Here is a 24,696-nt window from a genome sequence, read left to right on the forward strand (position 1 = left end):
GAGCTTTTTTTGGCGCGTTTGACGCGCGTTTGGGCCATAGACTCTTTGGACAACACTGCTGTCAATCACCCAAACGCGCGTTCACTATTAAAAAAAACGCGCATAAAACGCGCGACAAAAACGCGCATAGAAACGTGCGTTTGAGAAATGCCTAGGTGTGAACCCAGCGTTAATGAAAATATATTTATTTTAAATACCTCCATAGGCAAAAAAAAACGCTTTACATGCACAATACTTCTCACAGCTGAGGGTTTGTTGCAGTTCTACTCAGTCACCGTAGACAATCCAGACTGGGAACAGTTTACCTGCTGCACTGATGCACTGTAACAAACTATCAGGACAGGAGAGAGGTTTGGGCTGCTGCTAGGTTTACCTCACCGAGTACTGTCTAAGCTGGACACAATTGTAGCAATCCCTCAGTTGTGAAACATACAGTATTAGGCCGGCATGGATTTCTAGCCTCAGAATATAAAATACAAGGGTTGCCATTCATTGACAGGAAGCAGAGATCTTTGAGATTGGTAAAACCATCTCAATTTACCCTAAAGACAGATACATTGCGCAAATGTAAAAAATGTTTTATTAAAGAAATAATTAAAAAATAATCGGACTATGTCACAAGAATTATGTGCCTGCAACTTTAATGACTGGACATGTTCTGCTCGGTAAGTGCCCTCCTGCACCGCAGACCCCTGCTATAGACGCCTCTTTGGGTTGTAGCTTCTGGTCACATTCAGCTCAGATTGGGCTCAAAAGATGGGCAGAGGTTTCTTCTACCGGATCCAGTGACTCTTGATGGGAAGTTCGTAAGAGGATACAATTGTCAAGCCTTATGTACCCACAATGGGAATGTGTCACCCTTTACAAATGGCCATCTGTACTCAATGAACAGCCTCTTAAAGGGGTTGTCTGATTTCAGGAGAAAACCAGACAACCTTCAGGATCCACCTGCACTAAAGAAGCAATAAATACTTATCTGAAAGATCCTGCGCCGGCGCTCCGGTTCTCCCGGCGGGGCACGATGTCAACAACACAAGACCAAAGCAGCCAATTGCTAGCCTCAGTACTTAGCACTTCTTTAGAGCAGGTGGATCCCAAGGGTTGTCTGGTTTCAGAAACCAGACAACCCCTTTAAGATTCCCATAGGGAGAGGAGCAAATGAAGTGCCACACCCCTCAGTATACCTTTTCAGACTGTGAAAATTGGCAAGAAGGCTCATGGGTTGAAGTTTCCTTGCCCATAGACTTGGAGATCACTTCCATAAGGTGGCAACCTTATGTGTGTACTAAAAGAGTCATTTTCTGGATGCAAGTGTACCACTTAGCTGGCTTTGTCAGGGCATTACTCATGCCCTTAATTTAAGAGGAATGTCCCTTTAAGCAGAATAAGAAAACATTATAAGGCATATATGGATCTGTGGCCCCAAGGTGAGGAACTCAGCAGTTGGACCCTCTCTGATCAGACACTGAAGGAATAAGGCAGCAATCTCCAGGTGAGCATTAGAACCTCCTTTGCTGTTTGTCAGGGGTCGAGTATCTTGGACCACAGGCCCCCGGCAATGACCATCCCTGCCTCACTTCCTCATAGCTCATCCGTCTTCCTAACCACCGAGTCCATCCCGAAGAACGAGGAGGGCTTCCTCTGAATATCACGCTCCCTCTTCACAAATGCTGTGAATGAGGACACGCAGTTCCCGATAAAATGATCGGACTGGCCAAGAATATAAAGATCTATTTGGGCCACGTCTGGTTGCAAGCTCACAACTTTCACCTACAGGAAAAAGGAAAAACAAAAAGTTGAAATACATTTCTAGTCACTTCCAGAGCTGCATTCACAATTCTGCTGCTTTTCTATTAGATCTCAGGTTGCATAAATTACATCTCGCTGCTGCCCCCCGTAGGTTTGTATAAAATACATTGTAACAAACTCAGTAATTAAATTTTATGCATTTTTGGGAAAGTAGCTTTGGGTGTGACTGGAGTATAAGGTGTTATGTAGGTTAATGATGCTAAGGGACTGTGAAGCCCGCTCACCTTCTCCCCCACAGCCTTCTGTAGTTCAGCAGTGTAAGACGTGGAGTCAGTAGCTATATATACGGATCTTGCTTTGGTCCTCTTCACCCAATGCAGCAGCGCCCGCTTGATCTCCTTGAGGTCGGGTAGACACATGTTCATGGTAAGCGGCTTTGCCTTCTGACGGTCGTATCCAACGCACTGAGGGGAAGCCATAAAATGTGATCCAGCCGTACCGTCCTTCAGCATCTTACAAGCGTTAACCTGTAGGAGAAAAGACGTGGCTAAGAGCCAAGGATACAGATACCTAAATATAAAATTGCCTACAAAATAGGGCGCTGTCATGGCATTGCGCCATTCTTTTCCCACTGCAGCTCTCTACTAAACTGGACAACTGCAAGATTACAAACCAAAAGGGCTACCACTCAGCTTTTCTGGATTGTTATACAATGTGTCCCTCGATTCCATCCTGCTAAATAATCAGGCAAATCTGCCAATCAGTAGTCTGGGAAAGCTGAGTGATACTACCAGCTACTTCTACATTTTCCCTGCTCCTGGGAAAGCTGGGTGATAACCCCCCATCTACAAAAGATTTAATGTCATCCAGCTTTCCCATGAATAAGTAAGAATTCTGCTCAGCAGTTTATTAGTTAAAACCATTTCTGAGAAGCCTGGTTACAGGGGCAGACTGGCTATAGAACATACAGGGAAATTTCCTGGTGGCTGCCGGTCGGGTACATGGCCGTCGGATGCTCTCAGCATTAATACTAGGAGAATCAGGTACTTATGCACCTGGCTGGCAGAAGAAAGTGTCCTCCTGGGTTCTGCATTTCCGTCCTCAGGACGGGGATAGTGTTGGATGCTGCGGCGACTGCAGTATTTTGTGCTGCACTGTGGTATTTGGTTCTGCAGGGGCAGTATTTTGTGCTGCACTACAGCATTGCTTACATAGGATCTGCCTTCTGTCAATTTGGACCTGCCTACAACATGGGTTTATTTTTATTTTTTTCCAGGGCCACTTTAAGTTCCTAGGTTTGCCCCTTCCAGGTTAACAACACTGATGGCTGTCAATACAGATTTGCTACACAACCTTTTAGAGATCCTAAATGAGAAATCTGCATAGCAGTGAAATAAGGGGAGGAGATGCAGATCCATATTTTTGCAGAATTTTTTATGGTCCCTGCAAGGAGCACTTATACAGTTACACTGCCAGTCAGTAAATTCTCACCCAGTCGGAGCCGATCCTCAGATGGGCCCCCACATACGGTCTTATGAGCAGGGCTTCAATTTGCTTCTCTCCTTCTTGAACCATTTTTTCAGACCAGACTATATACTTCTGTAAATTCCTGTGCTCTTCCAGTACTGGAAACTGTGCTGGTGCCCCTGGGAGGGCGAGGACAGGGTGATCGGAAGCAGGATACCTGCCAAATTCAGATGAATGTCAGGACATTTATATACGGTATACGGAACATTACCGCTGCAGCCAAACAATACGTCACTGGCAGCAGCTCAGAACTTTTTTACAGCTCTCGACTACATTGTATGAAATATTAAAGGGGCTCTCATGACTAATGCAAAAAATGCAATCAGACATCATATAGAACATGACAACCTCTTTCTAACAAAGCTAGAACCAGCCCTGTACCTCACATGGATCCAGAGATCTTCCCATTCAATGCCCTGCTAGATTTATATCAGGCTGGCAGTTCAAGGGGAGTGTCTTTTATGCTGCAGCTCAGGGGGCGTGTCCATGCTCTACCTATCACAGCTCAGGAGGCAGCTGAAGGATGAAACTGAGCATGTGCGGCCCTCTCAGTGAGCAGGTCAAAGAAAAAAAAAAAAAAAAAAAAGAAAAAACAGGAGGTGCTATACAGATACATTTTATTGAATAACTCAGTGGCTATGCTAAATTTTTAATTACATGGAATTACAATATTCAGATCCAGGTGCTGGTTTGAAAAGTGGACAACCCCTTTAACCACCTCAGGACCGCCGTACGCAGGATTGCGTCCTGCCGGCGGTCCTGCTCTTCTGGGTGGACGCATATACGAGATTTCCTGTGAACGCGCGCACACAGGCGCGCGCGCTCACAGGAACGGAAGGTAAGCGAGTGGATCTCCAGCCTGCCAGCGGCGATCGCTCGCTGGCAGGCTGGAGATCCGAATTTTTTAACCCCTAACAGGTATATTAGACGCTGTTTTCATAACAGCGTCTAATATACCTCCTACCTGGTCCTCTGGTGGTCCCTTTTGTTAGGATCGACCACCAGAGGACTCAGGTAGGTCAGTACAGTAGCACCAAACACCACACTACACTACCCCCCCCCCCTCCGTCACTTATTAACCCCTTATAAACCCCTGATCACCCATGATCACCCCATATAAACTCCCTGATCACCCCCCTGTCATTGATCACCCCCCTGTCAGGCTCCGTTCAGACGTCCGTATGATTTTTACGGATCCACGGATACATGGATCGGATCCGCAAAAAGCATACGGACGTCTGAATGGAGCCTTACAGGGGGGTGATCAATGACAGGCGGGTGATCACCCATATACACTCCCTGATCACCCCCTGTCATTGATCACCCCCCTGTCATTGATCACTCCCCTGTCATTGATCACTCCCCTGTCATTGATCACTCCCCTGTCATTGATCACTCCCCTGTAAGGCTCCATTCAGACGTCCGCATGCGTTTTGTGGATCCGATCCATGTATCCATGAATCCGTAAAAAATCATGCGGATGTCTGAATGGAGCCTTACAGGGGGGGTGATCAGTGACAGGGGGGTGATCACCCTGATTACCCTGATCACCCCCTGTCATTGATAACCCCCCTGTAAGGCTCCATTCAGACGTCCGCATGCGTTCTGTGGATCCGATCCATGTATCCATGGATCCGTAAAAAATCATGCGGATGTCTGAATGGAGCCTTACAGGGGGGGTGATCAGTGACAGGGGGGTGATCACCCTGATCACCCCCTGTCATTGATAACCCCCCTGTAAGGCTCCATTCAGACGTCCGCATGCGTTCTGTGGATCCGATCCATGTATCCATGGATCCGTAAAAAATCATGCGGATGTCTGAATGGAGCCTTACAGGGGGGGGTAATCAGTGACAGGGGGGTGATCACCCTGATTACCCTGATCACCCCCTGTCATTGATAACCCCCCTGTAAGGCTCCATTCAGACGTCCGCATGCGTTCTGTGGATCCGATCGATGTATCCATGGATCCGTAAAAAATCATGCGGATGTCTGAATGGAGCCTTACAGGGGGGGTGATCAGTGACAGGGGGGTGATCACCCTGATTACCCTGATCACCCCCTGTCATTGATAACCCCCCTGTAAGGCTCCATTCAGACGTCCGCATGCGTTCTGTGGATCCGATCCATGTATCCATGGATCCGTAAAAAATCATGCGGATGTCTGAATGGAGCCTTACAGGGGGGGTGATCAGTGACAGGGGGGTGATCACCCTGATCACCCCCTGTCATTGATAACCCCCCTGTAAGGCTCCATTCAGACGTCCGCATGCGTTCTGTGGATCCGATCCATGTATCCATGGATCCGTAAAAAATCATGCGGATGTCTGAATGGAGCCTTACAGGGGGGTGATCAATGACAGGTGGGTGATCAATGACAGGGGGGTGATCAGGGAGTCTATATGGGTGATCACCCCCCTGTCATTGATCACCCCCCTGGTAAGGCTCCATTCAGACATTTTTTTTGGCACAAGTTAGCGGAAATTTTTTTTTTTTATTTTTTTTTTCTTACAAAGTCTCATATTCCACTAACTTGTGTCAAAAAATAAAATCTCACATGGACGCACCATACCCCTCACGGAATCCAAATGCGTAAACATTTTTAGACATTTATATTCCAGACTTCTTCTCACGCTTTAGGGCCCCTAAAAAGCCAGGGCAGTATAAATACCCCACATGTGACCCCATTTCGGAAAGAAGACACCCCAAGGTATTCCGTGAGGGGCATATTGAGTCCATGAAAGATTGAAATTTTTGCCCTAAGTTAGCGGAAAGTGAGACTTTGTGAGAAAAAAACAAAAAAAAAAATCAATATCCGCTAACTTATGCAAAAAAAAAAAAAAATCTAGGAACTCGCCATGCCCCTCATTGAATACCTTGGGGTGTCTTCTTTCCAAAGTGGGGTCACATGTGGGGTATTTATACTGCCCTGGCTTTTTAGGGGCCCGAAAGTGTGAGAAGAAGTCTGGGATCCAAATGTCTAAAAATGCCCTCCTAAAAGGAATTTGGGCCCCTTTGCGCATCTAGGCTGCAAAAAAGTGTCACACATGTGGTATCGCCGTACTCAGGAGAAGTTGGGGAATGTGTTTTGGGGTGTCATTTTACATATACCCATGCTGGGTGAGAAAAATATCTTGGTCAAATGCCAACTTTGTATAAAAAAATGGGAAAAGTTGTCTTTTGCCAAGATATTTCTCTCACCCAGCATGGGTATATGTAAAATGACCCCCCAAAACACATTACCCAACTTCTCCTGAGTACGGCGATACCACATGTGTGACACTTTTTTGCAGCCAAGGTGGGCAAAGGGGCACCTTTCGGATTTCGCAGGCCATTTTTTACACATTTTGATTGCAAGGTACTTCTTACACATTTGGGCCCCTAAATTGCCAGGGCAGTATAACTACGCCACAAGTGACCCCATTTTAGAAAGAAGACACCCCAAGGTATTCCGTGAGGGGCACTGCGAGTTCCTAGAATTTTTTATTTTTTGTCACAAGTTAGCGGAAAATGATGATTTTTCTTTTTTTTTCTTTTTTCCTTACAAAGTCTCATATTCCACTAACTTGCGACAAAAAATAAAAAATTCTAGGAACTCGCCATGCCCCTCACGGAATACCTTGGGGTGTCTTCTTTCCAAAATGGGGTCACTTGTGGCGTAGTTATACTGCCCTGGCAATTTAGGGGCCCAAATGTGTGAGAAGAACTTTGCAATCAAAATGTGTAAAAAATGACCGGTGAAATCCGAAAGGTGCACTTTGGAATATGTGCCCCTTTGCCCACCTTGGCAGCAAAAAAGTGTCACACATCTGGTATCGCCGTACTCAGGAGAAGTTGGGCAATGTGTTTTGGGGTGTCATTTTACATATACCCATGCTGGGTGAGAAAGATATCTTGGTCAAATGCCAACTTTGTATAAAAAAATGGGAAAAGTTGTCTTTTGCCAAGACATTTCTCTCACCCAGCATGGGTATATGTAAAATGACACCCCAAAACACATTCCCCAACTTCTCCTGAGTACGGCGATACCAGATGTGTGACACTTTTTTGATGCCAAGGTGGGCAAAGGGGCACATATTCCAAAGTGCACCTTTCGGATTTCACCGGTCATTTTTTACAGATTTTGATTGCAAAGTACTTCTCACACATTTGGGCCCCTAAATTGCCAGGGCAGTATAACTACGCCACAAGTGACCCCATTTTGGAAAGAAGACACCCCAAGGTATTCCGTGAGGGGCATGGCGAGTTCCTAGAATTTTTTATTTTTTGTCGCAAGTTAGTGGAATATGAGACTTTGTAAGGAAAAAAGAAAAAAAAAGAAAAATCATCATTTTCCGCTAACTTGTGACAAAAAATAAAAAATTCTAGGAACTCGCAGTGCCCCTCACGGAATACCTTGGGGTGTCTTCTTTCCAAAATGGGGTCACTTGTGGCGTAGTTATACTGCCCTGGCAATTTAGGGGCCCAAATGTGTGAGAAGTACCTTGCAATCAAAATGTGTAAAAAATGGCCTGCAAAATCTGAAAGGTGCACTTTGGAATATGTGCCCCTTTGCCCACCTTGGCAGCAAAAAAGTGTGACACATCTGGTATCGCCGTACTCAGGAGAAGTTGGGGAATGTGTTTTGGGGTGTCATTTTACATATACCCATGCTGGATGAGAGAAATATCTTGGCAAAAGACAACTTTTCCCATTTTTTTATACAAAGTTGGCATTTGACCAAGATATTTTTCTCACCCAGCATGGGTATATGTAAAATGACACCCCAAAACACATTGCCCAACTTCTCCTGAGTACGGCGATACCAGATGTGTCACACTTTTTTGCTGCCAAGGTGGGCAAAGGGGCACATATTCCAAAGTGCACCTTTTGGATTTCACCGGTCATTTTTTACACATTTTGATTGCAAAGTTCTTCTCACACATTTGGGCCCCTAAATTGCCAGGGCAGTATAACTACCCCACAAGTGACCCCATTTTGGAAAGAAGACACCCCAAGGTATTCCGTGAGGGGCATGGCGAGTTCCTAGAATTTTTTATTTTTTGTCGCAAGTTAGTGGAATATGAGACTTTGTAAGAAAAAATAAATAAATAAAATCATCATCATTTTCCGCTAACTTGTGACAAAAAATAAAAAGTTCTATGAACTCACTATGCCCATCAGCGAATACCTTAGGGTGTGTACTTTCCGAAATGGGGTCATTTGTGGGGGTTTTCTACTGTTTGGGCATTGTAGAACCTCAGGAATCATGACAGGTGCTCAGAAAGTCAGAGCTGTTTCAAAAAGCGGAAATTCACATTTTTGTACCATAGTTTGTAAATGCTATAACTTTTACCCAAACCATTTTTTTTTTGCCCAAACATTTTTTTTTTATCAAAGACATGTAGAACAATAAATTTATCGAAAAATTTATATATGGATGTCGTTTTTTTTGCAAAATTTTACAGCTGAAAGTGAAAAATGTCATTTTTTTGCAAAAAAATCGTTACATTTTGATTAATAACAAAAAAAGTAAAAATGTCAGCAGCAATAAAATACCACCAAATGAAAGCTCCATTAGTGAGAAGAAAAGGAGGTAAAATTCATTTGGGTGGTAAGTTGCATGACCGAGCGATAAACGGTGAAAGGAGTGTAGTGCCGAAGTGTAAAAAGTGCTCTGGTCATGAAGGGGGTTTCACCTAGCGGGGCTGAAGTGGTTAAATGGCAGCATTAGAAAGTGCAACTTGTCCCACTAAAAGCAAGCCCTCATACAGCTATGTGAACAGAACAATAAAGTTATGACCCCGAGAAAGGCAGGAAGTGAAAAACTAAAACGGGGCTCAAAGGGTTAAACACTTTTGCCATAAATAACCCTTTCCCTGACAAGGACATAGAAGCACCTGCCCTTTCATGGTTGGAGATTCCTGTATGGAAATTAGACATGTGACCCCCGGCATGCACCATAAAACCAAGTGTGGAAGTTCTCTGTGGATCAGTTTCAGTGAGAATCCACCAGAATGGAAAAATCAAGCGATCTGGGCGACTCCAAATGAGGCATGTTCATCGGTATTTGATAAACTGGGGCAGTATTTCAAAAACTGCCAACCTGGTGGAGGTTTATTGTGCAATGGTGTGATTGAGGAAAAACATCCAGTAAAAGGGGATCCAGCGGACGGAAATAACTGGTCGATGAAATGGATCAGAAGAGGATGTCAAGAAGGCAGTGGAAGGGGAATGGACATATTACTGGTCCGAACACTGGAAGAGGTATAACAGCAATCAGTTTGTGTGCCATTGCCGAGGCAAGACTCCGATGAGTTTTCCATCTGGATGCAATGCGTCGGACCGAATCCCGACCCATTCATTTCAATGGGTGTATTTACATGAGCATTGTTTATCACTGATCATCTCTGCATTTATGAAAAAAAATAAAAAATAATACTAAATGCAGCATGTTCTATATTACACGTTTTTCCCTTGCCCCTTAAAAGTGAATGGGGCTTACGTGAACAGTGGAAGGCATCCAGATGCAATGCGTTTTTCGCTAGGAGATGTTGAGTGTTATTCTTAAAGTTTTCTTCACATTAAAAACGAACTGCATCCGCATGGAAAAAACTAATTGTAGGCAATTGCAGACAAACCTGTTTAAACTTACGCGCAAACCCATCAGTTTTTTCACTGAACATACTGACACGTTCAGTATTGCTTATGTGAAATAAGCCTAAGAGCACAAAAATTGGGTCTCTGAGCTATGGAAAACTGATAATTCAAGGTTTCTGTTGCACCATGCCGATGGGAGGGTGAGGATCTGCAAGAGCCAGCATGAATCCACGAGCCCTTCCTGCCAACAGTTCAGACTGGTGGTGGTGCAGTAATGGTGCGGGGGATGTTTTCTTGGTACACCCTGGGTCCTCCGATACCGGTGGATGGACATTTAGACAGTAGGGTTTACCTAAGTAATGTGGCCAATCTCCTCATGGCATCCGTTTTCCCTATGGCAGAAGGAAACTTTCAGCAGAACAATGCACCATGCCCCAATGGTTTTGTATAGTCATAGAAGGGGCAGACTTGCCATAGACCCTACAGGGAAGTTTTCCAGTGGGCTGATGCCCAGGGGGGGTAACCCAAAACCTCCTTACTGTCGTTGGTCAAGTAAATAATGATCCAATGCTCTCAGCGGTAATTAACGCTGGGAGCATCAGGAACTCATGTTCCTCACTGGAGGCTCCAGGTGCCCTCCTGAATTCAACTGAATGGCTATCCACAGGACGGTAATACTGTTGAATACTGCAGCGGGGCGTGGGAGCAGGTGGCTCCATATCTTAATTTGAGACAACTGGAGGAGAACAAAATGTGTAGCTACTGATGGCCACCACAGAGGGACAGCTTCTAGTGTGCATTGTGGTATTTAGTTCTACTGGGGCAGTATTTTGTGCTGCACTATGGTATTGCAGACCCCCGCCTACTTGTGTCAGCTCCATCTACTTGTGTTGCCCGGTCTTCTACCAATTTAGACAAGTCTACAGCATGGGGGCCACTTTAAGTTCTCTGTCTGCCCCTGGTTCCAGAACACGACAGCGAGTTCTTCTTACTTTGCTGGCCTTCACAGTCCCCAGATCTTAATCCTATAGAGCATCTCTGAGATAAGTAGAATGGGCTGTTCAGTATATCCAATTTGTGGAAACTAAAAGAAGACATCATGTCCCCATGGGTCAATATTCCTGCAGAACGATTACAACCCACAGTGTAATCTTTGCAGTTCTGAAGGCAAAAAAAAGGAGATCCAACGCTCTACTAAAAGGGTGTCTCTAATAAAGAGCCCATTCAGTGTAGGTCATAGATCCCAGCAGGAAAGCACATTAGTAGCTGAGGACATATCAGAGATAGTGTTACCACTAAAGGCTTTAGCTCAAGTTTGATAATGGCTAAAGACAAATCTCAGCTTTAAAACAAGACTAGGATTGTGTCTCTTGCCTAAATTGAAGCAGGTGAAGTAAAACTACATATATTGTTCTGGTGTCTGTTCAAAGAGCGGAGACCTGCTGATAGCCTGCAGGGAGAGACAAACGATCTGTGGTCCTCCTCCTGTCACCATGGGGCTTCAGATGACCATGTTATTTCACCCCACCCCACATTGATGGTTGTGTGTTTGGTGCGACTGATTTGACAATGCAATTCAGACACTGGTAAAAGTCCCGTTGTGGAGTCAACAAATTATCTAATTAACTCTCATCTTCTCACCTATTTTCTGGGAAAAATGCATCCCCTTGCTAAGGCATACAGTAGTTGGTATGTAGGAACTCTGCACAAAGTTTTTTTTTTTTTTTTTTTTCTGCTGGGATACTACTTTTAGCCTCAAATATAAATTTACCATATATGCTTTTTCTAATAAAAAAATAAAAATCACACTTTTAATGCAAAATTACATGAAGGTGGCTGTGAGTATGAAGTGTTGAGTGACATTTTCACAATGCGCCTGGTGTCTTCTTTTAGAAAACGTGCAAACCCTCGTCATTGAAAGGGCTCAAGCCATAATCTGACTGCTTGCTTTTGGGAAGAAAAAAAAAAAAAGAAAAAGAAATTCTTAACCAGAAACGGGCTCAAAACTTACTAACACTTGCGAATTGAGAAAAGGAAGGTGTTCAGTAACACATTTCCCCTGTCACTCACCGGTTCAGCCAAGTATCTTTGTAATAAGCACTAAAATTAATGCCATCAAACAGCTCCGAGCGTGCGAAGTCCACATGGAAATGATCCCAGAAAGGACCAAATGGGTTCCCATCCTGGAAGAAATATACAAGGACGATTAAAGGGGCTGTTCACCCACACAAAACAGGACAAGTTTTCAATTGGAATATTTTTTTTTTGTTATGATTGTGTCAAGATATTGCTGTTACAGGTTATGGCGCCCCCTGCTGTTCTTTTGATTCTCTCTCAGAACATCCAGCCAAAGCTGGTGGTCACACCGACTCAGAAGCTAAGTTCCACCATCCGGCTCCTCTTGTACAGGCAAGTACAGTGAATCTAGCTATTGTGCAGGCCAATGCACTATATTTGGTAGAGGTTATGAGGAGGTAATCCAAGTAACAGCAGGGGGCGCCATAAGTATGTAATAGCAATAATAGACAATAACAATGTAATGGCAGTTTTTAGAGCATTAGGCCTCATGCACACTGCTGTATTTTTGGTCTGCATCCGATGCCATCCCACAAAAATTATAGAACATGTCCTGTTCTTGTCGGGTTTGGAAGATGACAATAGGCATTTTTAATATAGGGCAGGATGGGCACAGCCGGAATTCTTATTTTGCGAACCACAAAATGGATAACGTCGTGTGCATGGAGCCTTAGAACCATTGGAGGCTAGTGGTAGTAGTCCAAGACATGCAATGAGACAACAGTGATCAGGTGCCCCATTCCTAGGTGACAAACCTCTTTAGCGGAACACAATTAGGAGAGATCCATGGCATCAAAGCAGCGAAGCCGACTACTAGGCCCAACCGCTCACCTTCATGGGGCAGCTCTTTTTATCAGGGCTCCTCTGAGCAGCTGCGGTGAAACAGTAAGCCACGCGCCTCTCAGCCGGCCAGTACTTGGTGGCACACGTCTCCATGAAGTCTTCCATACTCATCACTCTGTGGTACTGGCGGAGGGGGGCCAGCTGGAAAAACTCTTCAAAAGATACATGTACCTGTAAAGGAGCCAATGCCAATCAATCAATACAGTGACATCCACATCATGGCTGCCAGGTCACTAATTCTCACCACTTACGTTAGTGTACGGAGGACGATGGTGGTTGTAAACAATCCATGGCGGGACAACCAGGGTCCGATTCACCATCTTGGCAAAGGCTAGAGAGCCGAGGAAGTGATCCGCTTGATTGCCGAACCTCCCTGCGCAAGGTAATGAAACCACTACTGAGTGACATGATGATAGTACCGTTTCAGTATTCTGCACCCAAAGGCTTTCACAACTGCTTATACGTGATTGCTTAAACACTCTGCGCTGCTGCGGCATGCAATGCACACATCCTCTGTTCAGTGTATACACCAGCGACTCCCGGAGTATAAAAAGTAAAATCTGTGTGTCTGGAGCAGGAGGAGGATTGGCAGCCAAGTGGAGCAGGACTGGGTGGAGATGCCCCTGAGGGCAAGAGAAAGAAGGGAGGAGGACAAGAATGACCAAACATCATTACAGTATATAGCAGCTCACTTCATGAAGACACTGTCCACCCCCCACCACCACCACACAAACACATACAGAAAGAGGTCAATTTGGGGAGTGCCCCATACGCAAACCTGGAAAGGGCCCAGCGTACAGGGTGTCTACCCGCTAGAGAGGTTTCATTAAACAAAGTGTCCACCCTTCTGGAAAGGATTCAATGTTCTGGGTGCCCCCTCCCCAATCTGCAAAGTACTCCATCATTCCCCGAGAGGACTCTGCGCCGCCCCCCCTTCCCCGAGAGGACTCTGCGCCGCCCCCCCTCTCCCCGAGAGGACTCTGCGCCGCCCCCCCTCTCCCCGAGAGGACTCTGCGCCGCCCCCCCTCTCCCCGAGAGGACTCTGCGCCGCCCCCCCTCTCCCCGAGAGGACTCTGCGCCGCCCCCCCTCTCCCCGAGAGGACTCTGCGCCGCCCCCCCTCTCCCCGAGAGGACTCTGCGCCGCCCCCCCTCTCCCCGAGAGGACTCTGCGCCGCCCCCCCTCTCCCCGAGAGGACTCTGCGCCGCCCCCCCTCTCCCCGAGAGGACTCTGCGCCGCCCCCCCTCTCCCCGAGAGGACTCTGCGCCGCCCCCCCTCTCCCCGAGAGGACTCTGCGCCGCCCCCCCTCTCCCCGAGAGGACTCTGCGCCGCCCCCCCTCTCCCCGAGAGGACTCTGCGCCGCCCCCCCTCTCCCCGAGAGGACTCTGCGCCGCCCCCCCTCTCCCCGAGAGGACTCTGCGCCGCCCCCCCTCTCCCCGAGAGGACTCTGCGCCGCCCCCCCTTTCCCCGAGAGGACTCTGCGCCGCCCCCCCTTTCCCCGAGAGGACTCTGCGCCGCCCCCCCTTTCCCCGAGAGGACCCTTTCCCGAGAGGACTCTGCGCCGCCCCCCTTTCCCCCGAGAGGACTCTGCGCGCCCCCCCTTTCCCCCGAGAGGACTCTGCGCGCCCCCCCTTTCCCCGAGAGGACTCTGCGCGCCCCCCCTTTCCCCGAGAGGACTCTGCGCGCCCCCCCTTTCCCCGAGAGGACTCTGCGCGCCCCCCCTTTCCCCGAGAGGACTCTGCGCGCCCCCCCTTTCCCCGAGAGGACTCTGCGCGCCCCCCCTTTCCCCGAGAGGACTCTGCGCGCCCCCCCTTTCCCCGAGAGGACTCTGCGCGCCCCCCCTTTCCCCGAGAGGACTCTGCGCGCCCCCCCTTTCCCCGAGAGGACTCTGCGCGCCCCCCCTTTCCCCGAGAGGACTCTGCGCGCCCCCCCTTTCCCCGAGAGGACTCTGCGCGCCCCCCCTTTCCCCGAGAGGACTCTGCGCGCCCCCCCTTTCCCCGAGAGGACTCTGCGCGCCCCCCTTTCCCCGAGAGGACTCTGCGCGCCCCCCCTTTCCCCGAGAGGACTCTGCGCGCCCCCCCTTTCCCCGAGAGGACTCTGCGCGCCCCCCCTTTCCCCGAGAGGACTCTGCGCGCCCCCCCTTTCCCCGAGAGGACTCTGCGCGCGCCCCCCTTTCCCCGAGAGGACTCTGCGTGCCCCCCCTTTCCCCGAGAGGACTCTGCGCGCCCCCCTTTCCCCCGAGAGCTCTGCACGCTGGGCGTCCCCATTTCCACGAGAGGACTCTGCACGCTGGGCGCCCCCCTTTCCCGGAGAGGACTGTGCGCTGGGTGTCCCCCCTTCCTGGAGAGGTTCAGTGTACAAGTTGTCCCCCTGAAGAGGACTCCGGACTTACCCATGCAGGGGCAGTATAGCAGATACCCGGCCGGGTCCCATTCCTGCTCCGCCTGGTGCAGTCCCGGGAGGGTTAGGAGCAGGAGGAGAATAAGCGTCTCCATCACGGCCGGAAGCATTCCCCCGGGCGCCGCCATGTTAGGGGAGGCAGAGCAGAGCCCGTTCTAGAGGAACCGCCATGTTGGTGGAGGCAAGTGAGTGACTGGAGGCCTTGACACGCTGGGACCCCGGGCCGGTCCTCAGGGAGCACTGTCACCGCAGTGGAAGCTCTGCCGTCCGCCGTGCAGCCGTCTTCTGCTCCGGGGAGCCTCCCGTTAGCCCCTGTCCTATCCACGCCGCAGCGACACGTCACTCCCAGCATCCTCCGCGGACATCAGCTCCGTCCTGCGGCCTCGGGGGATAACGGAACCGGCGGGAAGTGGAATAACGGGGTACGTACAGCGCCCCGGCACAAAGAACCGGTGTCCCGACCCATATCATCACCTCTTGCCCGGTATTATCACCCCCGACCCTGCACCCCAAAATCCAACACACCCATCATCCTTCACATGTGCACCCAGTATCCCTCCTGTCCAGCCCCTTAGACACATGTGCACCCTAATACAATCTGCCCCTCATTATACCTGGGTGCACAGAGCATCAGGGGTGCATTTCCATATCTCACCCCAAAACCCCAACATTCACAGAGCCCTGAACCCCGCTGCTCTCAATAAGGGCCTGTTCAGACGTCAGATTTTGAGTTTTTCCGTGCTGAATGCGGATTCTGAAGGTAAGTTCACACGGATTCCTTCTATGTGGATCTTGGTGCCGATTCCGCAGCCGAAAAATGTTTGCAAATACCCTCTATTGATTTCAATTCGAAAACCGCATGCTAATTTTTTACACTGCCGTTTTTTTCCCGCTAGCAGCGTGGGAAAAAAAGAAGCGACATGTCTGTTCTCGGTGCAATAAACTTGCAGGGTTAAAAGCCACATTAAAAAAACACATCAAAAACTGTATCTGAAAAAACCACGAGGAATCCTGAAGCAGATTCTGCATCCGTTTTTTTTTTCCAGCACAGAAAAAACTCCTATACCCTGAAACCCTCTATATACCCCATATACAGTGCCGCCCATAATTATTCATACCCCTGGCAAATTTTGACTTAGTTACCTTTATTCAACCAGCAAGTAATTGTCTGACGGGAAATGACATAGGTGTCTCCCAAAAGATAATAAGACGATGTACAAGAGGCATTATTGTGGAAAAAAAACATTTCTCAGCTTTTATTTACATTTGAGCAAAAACATTTCCGCACTGTGGAAAATCTCAGAGGACGTGGTCGGAAGCCAAAAGTGGCACCTGTGCTGGCCAGGAGGATAGTTAGAGAGGTGAAAAAGAATCCAAGGGTCATCGCCAAGGCCATCCTGGTGAATCTGGGCTCTGCTGGTGGCAATGTCTCAAGGCAGACAATCCAACGGACACTGCAGACCAAGGAGGACATCACTTCTCCAGATAAGGCACACAAGAGCTCGCTTGGCCTTTGCAAAAGCTCATCTGGACAAAGAAGAAGACTTCTGGTCTTCTGTGTTATGGTCAGATGAAACAAAAATTGAATTGTTTGTTTGGTCACAATGATGTTTCCTTCATTTGGCGTAAAAAAGGAGAAGCCTTCAACCCAAAGAACACCATCCCCACTGTCAAACATGGTGGTGGGAACCTATGCTTTGGGGGTGTTTTTCAGCCAATGGACCAGGGAACCTAAATCACGGTAAACGGCACCATGAAAAAAGAGCAATACATGAGGATTTTCAATCACAACATCAGGCAGTCTGCAGAGAAACTTGGCCTTGGGCACCAGTGGATATTTCAGCATGACAACGACCCAAAACACACAGCAAAAGTGGTGAAGAAATGGTTAACAGACAACATTAACGTTTCGGAGTGGTCCAGCCAGAGTCCAGACTTGAATCCTGTTGAGAATCTGTGGAGGGAGCTAAAGATCAGGGTGATGGCAAGAAGACCCTCCAACCTGAAAGATTTGGAGCTCATTGCTAAAGATGAATGGGCAGAACAACCTGTGGAGACATGGAAAAAGCTGGTCTGCAATTATAGGAAGCGTTTGATTGCTGTAATAGACAATACTTTTTGCTCAAATGTAAATAAAAGCTGAGAAATGTTTTTTCCCCCCACAATAATGTCTCTTGTACATCGTCTTATTATCTTTTGGGAGACACCTATGTCATTTCCCGTCAAAAAAATACTTGCTGGTTGAAGAAAAGTAACTTTAAGTCAAAATTTGCCAGGGGTATGAATAATTATGGGCAGCAGTGTATAATCAACTATCCCGCACATCTACCTCCCAACACTACACATAGCTCATATACAATCATACAAGACCAACCACCTATACACCAGAAATTCCACATAAAATTATACGAGACCCCCCTCCCCATAAAATCATACATCTCCTCATATACAACCATCATACAAGTTATAAAAAAATAAAAACAAATTAAAGTGTACTGTCATAATTTTTTTTTTTTTTTGTAATGTGTAGGTGCAGTGATACTGACCATGTTTGTAATATACTTTAATTACTGAAATTTTACATTTCTAGTAGAAACATAGCTCTAAAGTGGCCCATTCTGAGCCTTAACGCTCCTCTGTCTTCTGTTTACATAACTGTGGAGACTTGCTAACACTGACTGTGTTATGTAAACAGAAGACAGAGGAGCGTTGCTAAGGCTCAGAATGGGCCACTTTAGAGCTATGTTTCTACTAGAAATGTAAAATTTCAGTAATTAAAGTATATTACAAAAATGGTCAGTATCACTGCACCTACACATTACAAAAAACAATGACAGTTACACTTTAATACCCAATTCCCCACGTGTATCACCCTTCACACCTCACATGTACACCATTACCTATACATGACCATCCTGCCTATATACCCCAGCAGGCTTTACCCCCCCCCACCCCAAATGTTCACCCACATTTCGTTGCAAATCATCACTATGGTCTTACATAAACTAACAGGACTAGTCACCCCCCTGTGGGTGACTAGTGTACATTTTTCAAACCAGCACCTGGCTCTCAATACTTGCCATGGAGTTATTCAATGAAATGTATCTGTATAGCGTCATCTGCTGTTTGTACTTCTTATTTCTCTGTCCACCTCACTGGGGTGGTCACGCATGCCCAGTTCCATGCTATTCCTGCTGTTAGAACCTGTGACAGTTAAACTTGTCAAACATTTACACATCAGTGTTTGGTCAGTGATTTCCATCAGTGATTGTGAGCTCAAACCAGGATTGGAGCCTCCACAGAGATAAGGTATAAGGGGAAAGATCAGCACCTGTTCTTTGTTTAGAGCCGAACCTGGTTTTGGATCACAATCGCTGATGGAAATCACTGACCGAACACTGACTGTGTGAATGGGGCATTACAGGGAGAGAGCAAAACAGCAGAAAGGGCACGCCCCCTGAGCTGGCAGGCTGATATAAATCTAGCAGAGAAATGAATGTGGAGATCTCTGGATCCATGTGAGGTACAGGGCTAGTTCTAGCTTTCTTAGAGAGATTGATGTAAATCAGGCACCATATAGTACATGACAAACACAGTACGACCCCTTTAAGGCCGATTAATGAGTCTTCCTCTTGCAGGTTGGAAGATGGTGAGAAGTCTCCTGCGCTGTCTCCCGGAGGGGTGATCCCAGATGTTGAGCAGCAGCAGGTAAGAGCCCCCCATCTCATGTCATCATCACCTCCACAAGTGCAGCCCCTACAGCGGATGTTGCTCAACTTTCTTCCAGCATACGTCATATGACAATTTAGCTTTTCAGGAGACTATAAAGGTTAAAGGGGTTATCCAAAGTCTAACACATGCCCCCAATGCCCGGACCCCTCATAGATTATGCTTATCCCTGCACCCACACCGCTCCTGATCTCCGCACGGAGGTCGCTGCAGCTCCCCGTCTCGCGGATCAAAACATCCGGCGACGGGGGGGGGGGGACAGTCAATAGCAGGCCTTAATGGGGACGAGCCTCCCTAGAAATGCGGGTGACGCTAGGGAGACTTGTCCCTATCGCAGCCTGCTATTGGCTGCTCCCCACGTCGCACAGAACAAAAGAGCGGTGGCCGTGGGGGATCAGGTGCCGGGGAGCAGCTAAGTATAATCTACATGAGGGCATTGGGGGGCATGTTTTAGTCTTTGGATAACCCCTTTAAGTGATAACCCATTTGAGAGCTTTAATGGTGACAAAACCCAGCTCAGCAGTTTGATATCTGTTTCCTGGAAAGCTGGGTTACAGTCATTATAGCTGCCGCTATGGCTTCCACCGGAGTCGTCACCTACCTTTGCTAGTTAGGCTAATTTCACACTTGCGCTTTCCCTTTCCGCTATTGAGATCCATCATAGGATCTCGATAGCGGGGGGGGGGGGGGGGGGCGGCGGTGGGAAATGCTTCTGTTTTGTCCCCATTCATTGTCAATGGGGACAAAACTGAACAAAACAAATTGCACCAGAATGCGTTCCGTTTGGTTGCGTCCCCATCGCGGACAGAATAACTCTGCAAGCAGCGTTTTTCTGTCCGCCATGTGGTGCGGAGAAAGACTGATCTGCCCTGACACACAATGTAAGTCAATGGGGACGGATCCATTTTCTCTGACACAATAGAAAACGGATACGTCCCCCATTGACTTTCAATAGTGTTCATGACGGATCCGTCTTGGCTATGTTATTGTATTATTATGATGGACGCGTTTTTGCTGATCCATGGTGTGAAAGTAGCCATGCATGGCAAGTCTGCCCACAGTGATAAGGGGGATGATGTACCGAACAAGGACTCTAGGAGAGCTGGGTGACAACCATTGTTGAAGCTGAGATGTCAAAATTGTCACCCAGCTTTCCCAGGAACAGAAGGGTCAATCCAAGGACTTGGTTCTGTGTAACTGTAATGCCTCATTCTAACTGCTGTCCTTTCACCAGGATGGGCATTGCATTGGCACCGATGGGGAAATGACAGCCCACGTGGCGGTGTCACCAGTGGTTCTGCCATGAAGACGCTTTTCTTTGATGCTGCAAACAACGATCACAGCAGCGTGTGGAAAGTGGAGGCCAAGCCCCAGGAGGAGGGAGACCCAGCCCACCACAAGCTCCTGCATGAAGCCCCCAGACTGGATGCCCCTAACAGCGAGCAGGAAAGCCCACCCCTCCCTCGTAGGTTCACCTGCCCCCAGCTGCTCTGCGACAAGACGTTTGCATCCAAATACAAGCTGTGCAGGTACAGAGGCGAGCACCTACATCTTCTTTGTACCCCCAAACATGCCACCCATCGCCATCAGCAGCTCTGATTCATTAACCCATGAGATGGCGCCTAAGTGAACTCTAGTGTTCAGTGGTGGGGACAGGGAAATCTAGTGATAGGCAACTGCAGCTGACTGTTCTCAAGCAAGGGCTACACGGCAATTATTTTCATAGTTTTTTGTTGTTGTTTTTTTTTTTTTTTTTTTTAAAGATCTCTGAGCATTCCCAGAACAAACCCACCAAGACCTAATGCTGCAAGTTACAAATCCATGCATTCTAGATAAACGTTGTTTATGTGATGAGACCAGAAAAGTGTGCAGACCTAACATTTCTCACCGCTGAGGGTTTGTTACAATGCATCAGTACAGGTAAAGTGTATCAGTCTACAGTGTTTGGCTCACAGAGCATTGCCTAGACTGAATATAATTGTGACAGACCCTCAGCTGTGAGACACGTTAGATCAGGATGGGTTTTAGGACTGAACAAGAGTGTTTACATTCTCTGGCAGCAAGCAGACGTATTAAAAATGGTGAAGAATTGAATGCTATTGAACTTGCAGTGTGACTACAGCTTCCTTTCTCGCCCACAGGCACATGGCCACTCACTCTATGCAGAAATCCCACCAGTGCTCACACTGTGGCAAAATGTTCCACCGGAAGGACCACCTAAAGAATCACCTGCAGACCCATAACCCCAACCGAGTGGCTCTGCAGTGCCCGGAGTGCAGCAAAAACTACAGCACCAAATATGGACACCGTCGCCACCTCGCCTTACATGCCATAGCCAGGGGAGACCTTAGCTGTGCCATATGCCTTCAGGTATTCCGAGACCGCCAGTCGGTGCTTGAGCACCTGAAGAGCCACAACCACCGGCCGTCCATGGGCAACCGAGAGAAGAAATACCCCTGTGAGCACTGCGATCGCTGCTTCTACACTCGTAAGGATGTGCGCCGCCACCTTGTGGTACACACCGGTCGCAAAGATTTCCAGTGTCACTGCTGCGCCCAGATGTTCGGACGCAAGGACCACCTGACGAGGCACATGAAGAAGAGCCATTGCGAGGAAGCCCCTCGAATCAAGATAGAACCTGAAGACGACTTGAGCCACATGAGCTGCCAATCGACAATGGTGAAAGAAGAGTGGGGGCCAGTCATGTGCATGCAGCCAAGAGACATGATCCCCACAGGGATGTACACGACATCATTTCAGCCAATACCCAACGCTGGCCTTCCCCAGTCTTTAGTGCCAACCTCATTGTCTTTAGGTCTTGGTTATCCCACCGAGAGCATGCCTGCCTTCTACACCGACCCATCTAACAGGTTCCAGTTCACGTCTACCTCATACCTCCCTAAAAGTGAAATGGATCCTTTCATTTCTGATGGGTCTGGGGGCCTGTCCCTCACCTCGCCTGAGCTAGCTCCATGTACGCCACAGGCCTCATTGGATGAGTCTTACCTCTCCGCCTTGTGCGATCCCTTGTCATCCAGTGTAGACTTCAGCCATTTCTTCAGCTTCTTGCCTGTCAGTCTCCCTCCTTGTAACCTCCCTTTACCCAACCCTGAGATATCCATGGGAGAAAATCAACAATTCCTAACATCTGGCGGCGGCTGTGGTGGAGATCTGCCCATGCCTCATTTTACCTCAGACATTAACCCTACGACATTGCCTCAGTTTCACCAAGCCTTCAAGTAAACCTGGTGAGACCTTTTTCTAGATTTTACCTCATATGATAACCGGAAACAACATCTTGGCAACTTATTTTTTTATTTTCTTACCATATTTTCAAGATAGATTTTTTAATTTGTCTGTTTTTAAAGCTATATTCTTCGACAGAGCATCATACCTCAGGATCAGAGACTGTGCCATTCCACACTATGTGGAAACCAGAACGATCCCCCTAAAATAAAAAATGTGAAGATGGTGGCGTGTAGGGAGGAGCAGGGAAGATGGTGGACGACGTTCATCAAGCACAAGACTTGCGTCTACCTGTAAGATCTAAACAATTGCCGCCCTCTTCCCTGGCCACCTCGTCGGAATGGTCTTCTGAATAAGTACCCATTCCTGTCCTCTGTTACCGCATACCAGTGCCAAGTCTCATCTACCTCTTCCAGATCAGTGCCCGTATAGAGACAATTCCTTGCTGAGGAGACCGGTTGGAGCTGTCTCCAATGGGTTAGTTTTTTAATTTTGGTGGTAGCACCAACTTGTATTACCTCACTACGCCGTTTATAAGCTACTCCACAGAGCCCTGCTGCCCCCCCCCCCCAGTGGGCTCTAGGAACGCCCACAGTATTCTTTAGCAGACCCTCTTTCTGACAACTATTTTTGAATTTATTTTGATGCTTTAGATATTGACCAGTTGTAGAAGTGGTGGCATCCAGTACCAGTCCTGACAAGCCTCCATGCCCAGATATTGACTAGTTGTAGAAGTAGTGGCATCCAGTACTAGTCCTGACAAGCCTCCATTCCCATTCTCTGTTTCAAGTAATGTTGGACAGGCTGGTTGCTAAGGAAATTAAAGAGCGGCTTTTACGGCAACATCCATAGCAACCAGACTCTCAGCCATGACATGGATTGTCATTGTGCTGCTAAGGAAGATGAGGAAAAGCCATTTCCAATAGTTTGGAAAGTTTGCAGAGTCCTCCAATTGAAACCCCAGGGTAGTTCAGTGCCTTTTAATCAGTGACTGTGCAGGATGGGCAGATCGTGCACCCAGCGGATACTTCATGTTCGTATGTATAGTATTATAAGAACATATTGTGGTGTTCCAGTCCTAAAGCTCAATTAGCGTAAAATGAAAAGTTTTGCTACTTTCTAATATTCTTTTCCAATTCTTCATAGTTGTCAAGATCTCTGCTTGGTATCAGTGAATGGTAACCTACATGTTTACATTCTCCTCCTGTCAAGCTGATACAGGGGTAAGGGTAAAGCATCGCTGAAGCACAGTAACGAGCCCTGTGGCCATTTTTATATTCACTGACACGAAACAGTGATTCTGAAAGTGGTTGGTAAGGGGGAGGCTATGAATCTGTCCAAAATAAAAACGGACAAGCGGTCGCATCTTTCACTTCTTATGGTGCGCTGTGATTGGTTGTTTTGGACAGGATCATTAATCTCCCCCACAACGTGTTTTTATTTTACACTGATGATTTATGAGCTGCTGTTCTCTGTTAGCTGCTAAGTACCCGTCGGTGGGGCTATGCATTGCACACATTCCTCAGTTGTATGCCGGCAGCTCCATATATTTGGGAATGTAATCAGGGGAAGCTTTGTACGATATCCGGCCACTTCTAGACACCAGCAGACCGGGAATTTTGCAGAATCTTCTACGTCAGTATCACATAACCTGAGGCCATTTTCCGGGTCACTGGTGTCTGAGCGGTCCCAGTTCACCAGGTGAGTTCAGCACTTATGCCGCTGGTACATAGGTGTACATGACATGTAGTGTATAATGTATAGAAGTACACCTGTCCCTTTCACAAGCTCAGTGATGTCTGCCTATGCTAATCCGCAAAGACCTTGTGTACAAAATGGCGACCAATACTTAAACCAGATGGCCTGTTACAGTAACCCACCCACCATCACCTTCCCAATGAACTACTATAAGGAGTGGATAGATGAAGAGATAGATTCCACTGATGTAATTAACACCGCAGTACTAACTTTCACTGCCCCACCTTACGCTGCAACACCGAAAATGGGCAACAAGTCCCAAAATTCTGCTCCCCAGCACTTATTATATGTACATGGGTGGCCGTCTTTTTGTATTCTTCATCAGTATTAAAGAAGCACTCCCACAAAAATTCTTATTCTCTGACCTGCTAGAAAGGTACATGATGTAAACTGTAGTGATGGTAATTTTCTTACCAATGGCTGTATTTGTTAGCTATAACCTCCCTTCTGATGCTCAGCTGTGTCATGTGATCAGCACTCTAAGGGGAGCGGAGGCCGTGCGGGTCATCCGCAGCGTGAATGAGAGCCAAGCCGCGCTCTGGACAGCAGAGACACGGAGCATTAATATGATTGATAATGCTCCGTGCCTCTCTGTGATCTTTTTACTACAAAATCACGGTGACAACTTTATCTCGCTGTGATTTTGTAGTAAAAGGATCACAGAGAGGCACGGAGCGTTATCTGTCATGTTAATGCTCTGTGTCTCTGCTGTCCAGGGCGCTGCTTGGCTCTCATTCACGCAGCGGATTACCTGCACGGCATCCGCTCGTGTTGAAAGAGCCCTAACTCTC

General features: G+C 47.5%; 2 protein-coding genes across 2 annotated transcripts; one reads left to right on the forward strand and one right to left on the reverse strand.

Annotated features, from left to right (window-relative positions):
- Positions 1-562: 562 nt before the first annotated feature.
- Positions 563-15,482, reverse strand: POFUT1 (protein O-fucosyltransferase 1). Its single transcript, XM_044298433.1, has 7 exons — positions 15,165-15,482; positions 13,026-13,147; positions 12,763-12,945; positions 11,926-12,038; positions 3,241-3,433; positions 2,034-2,276; positions 563-1,770 (listed from the first exon to the last, which is right to left on the reverse strand). Exons 1-7 carry the CDS (start codon positions 15,298-15,300, stop codon positions 1,582-1,584), a joined length of 1,179 nt encoding a protein of 392 aa, XP_044154368.1. The 5' UTR covers positions 15,301-15,482; the 3' UTR covers positions 563-1,581.
- PLAGL2 (PLAG1 like zinc finger 2) lies at positions 15,460-24,356 on the forward strand. Its single transcript, XM_044298432.1, has 4 exons — positions 15,460-15,594; positions 18,811-18,880; positions 20,136-20,430; positions 21,043-24,356. Exons 3-4 carry the CDS (start codon positions 20,204-20,206, stop codon positions 22,142-22,144), a joined length of 1,329 nt encoding a protein of 442 aa, XP_044154367.1. The 5' UTR covers positions 15,460-15,594; positions 18,811-18,880; positions 20,136-20,203; the 3' UTR covers positions 22,145-24,356.
- The last annotated feature ends 340 nt before the right edge of the window (positions 24,357-24,696 follow it).

Source organism: Bufo gargarizans, chromosome 6 (genome assembly GCF_014858855.1).
Source record: "Bufo gargarizans isolate SCDJY-AF-19 chromosome 6, ASM1485885v1, whole genome shotgun sequence".
NCBI classification, from domain to species: domain Eukaryota; kingdom Metazoa; phylum Chordata; class Amphibia; order Anura; family Bufonidae; genus Bufo; species Bufo gargarizans.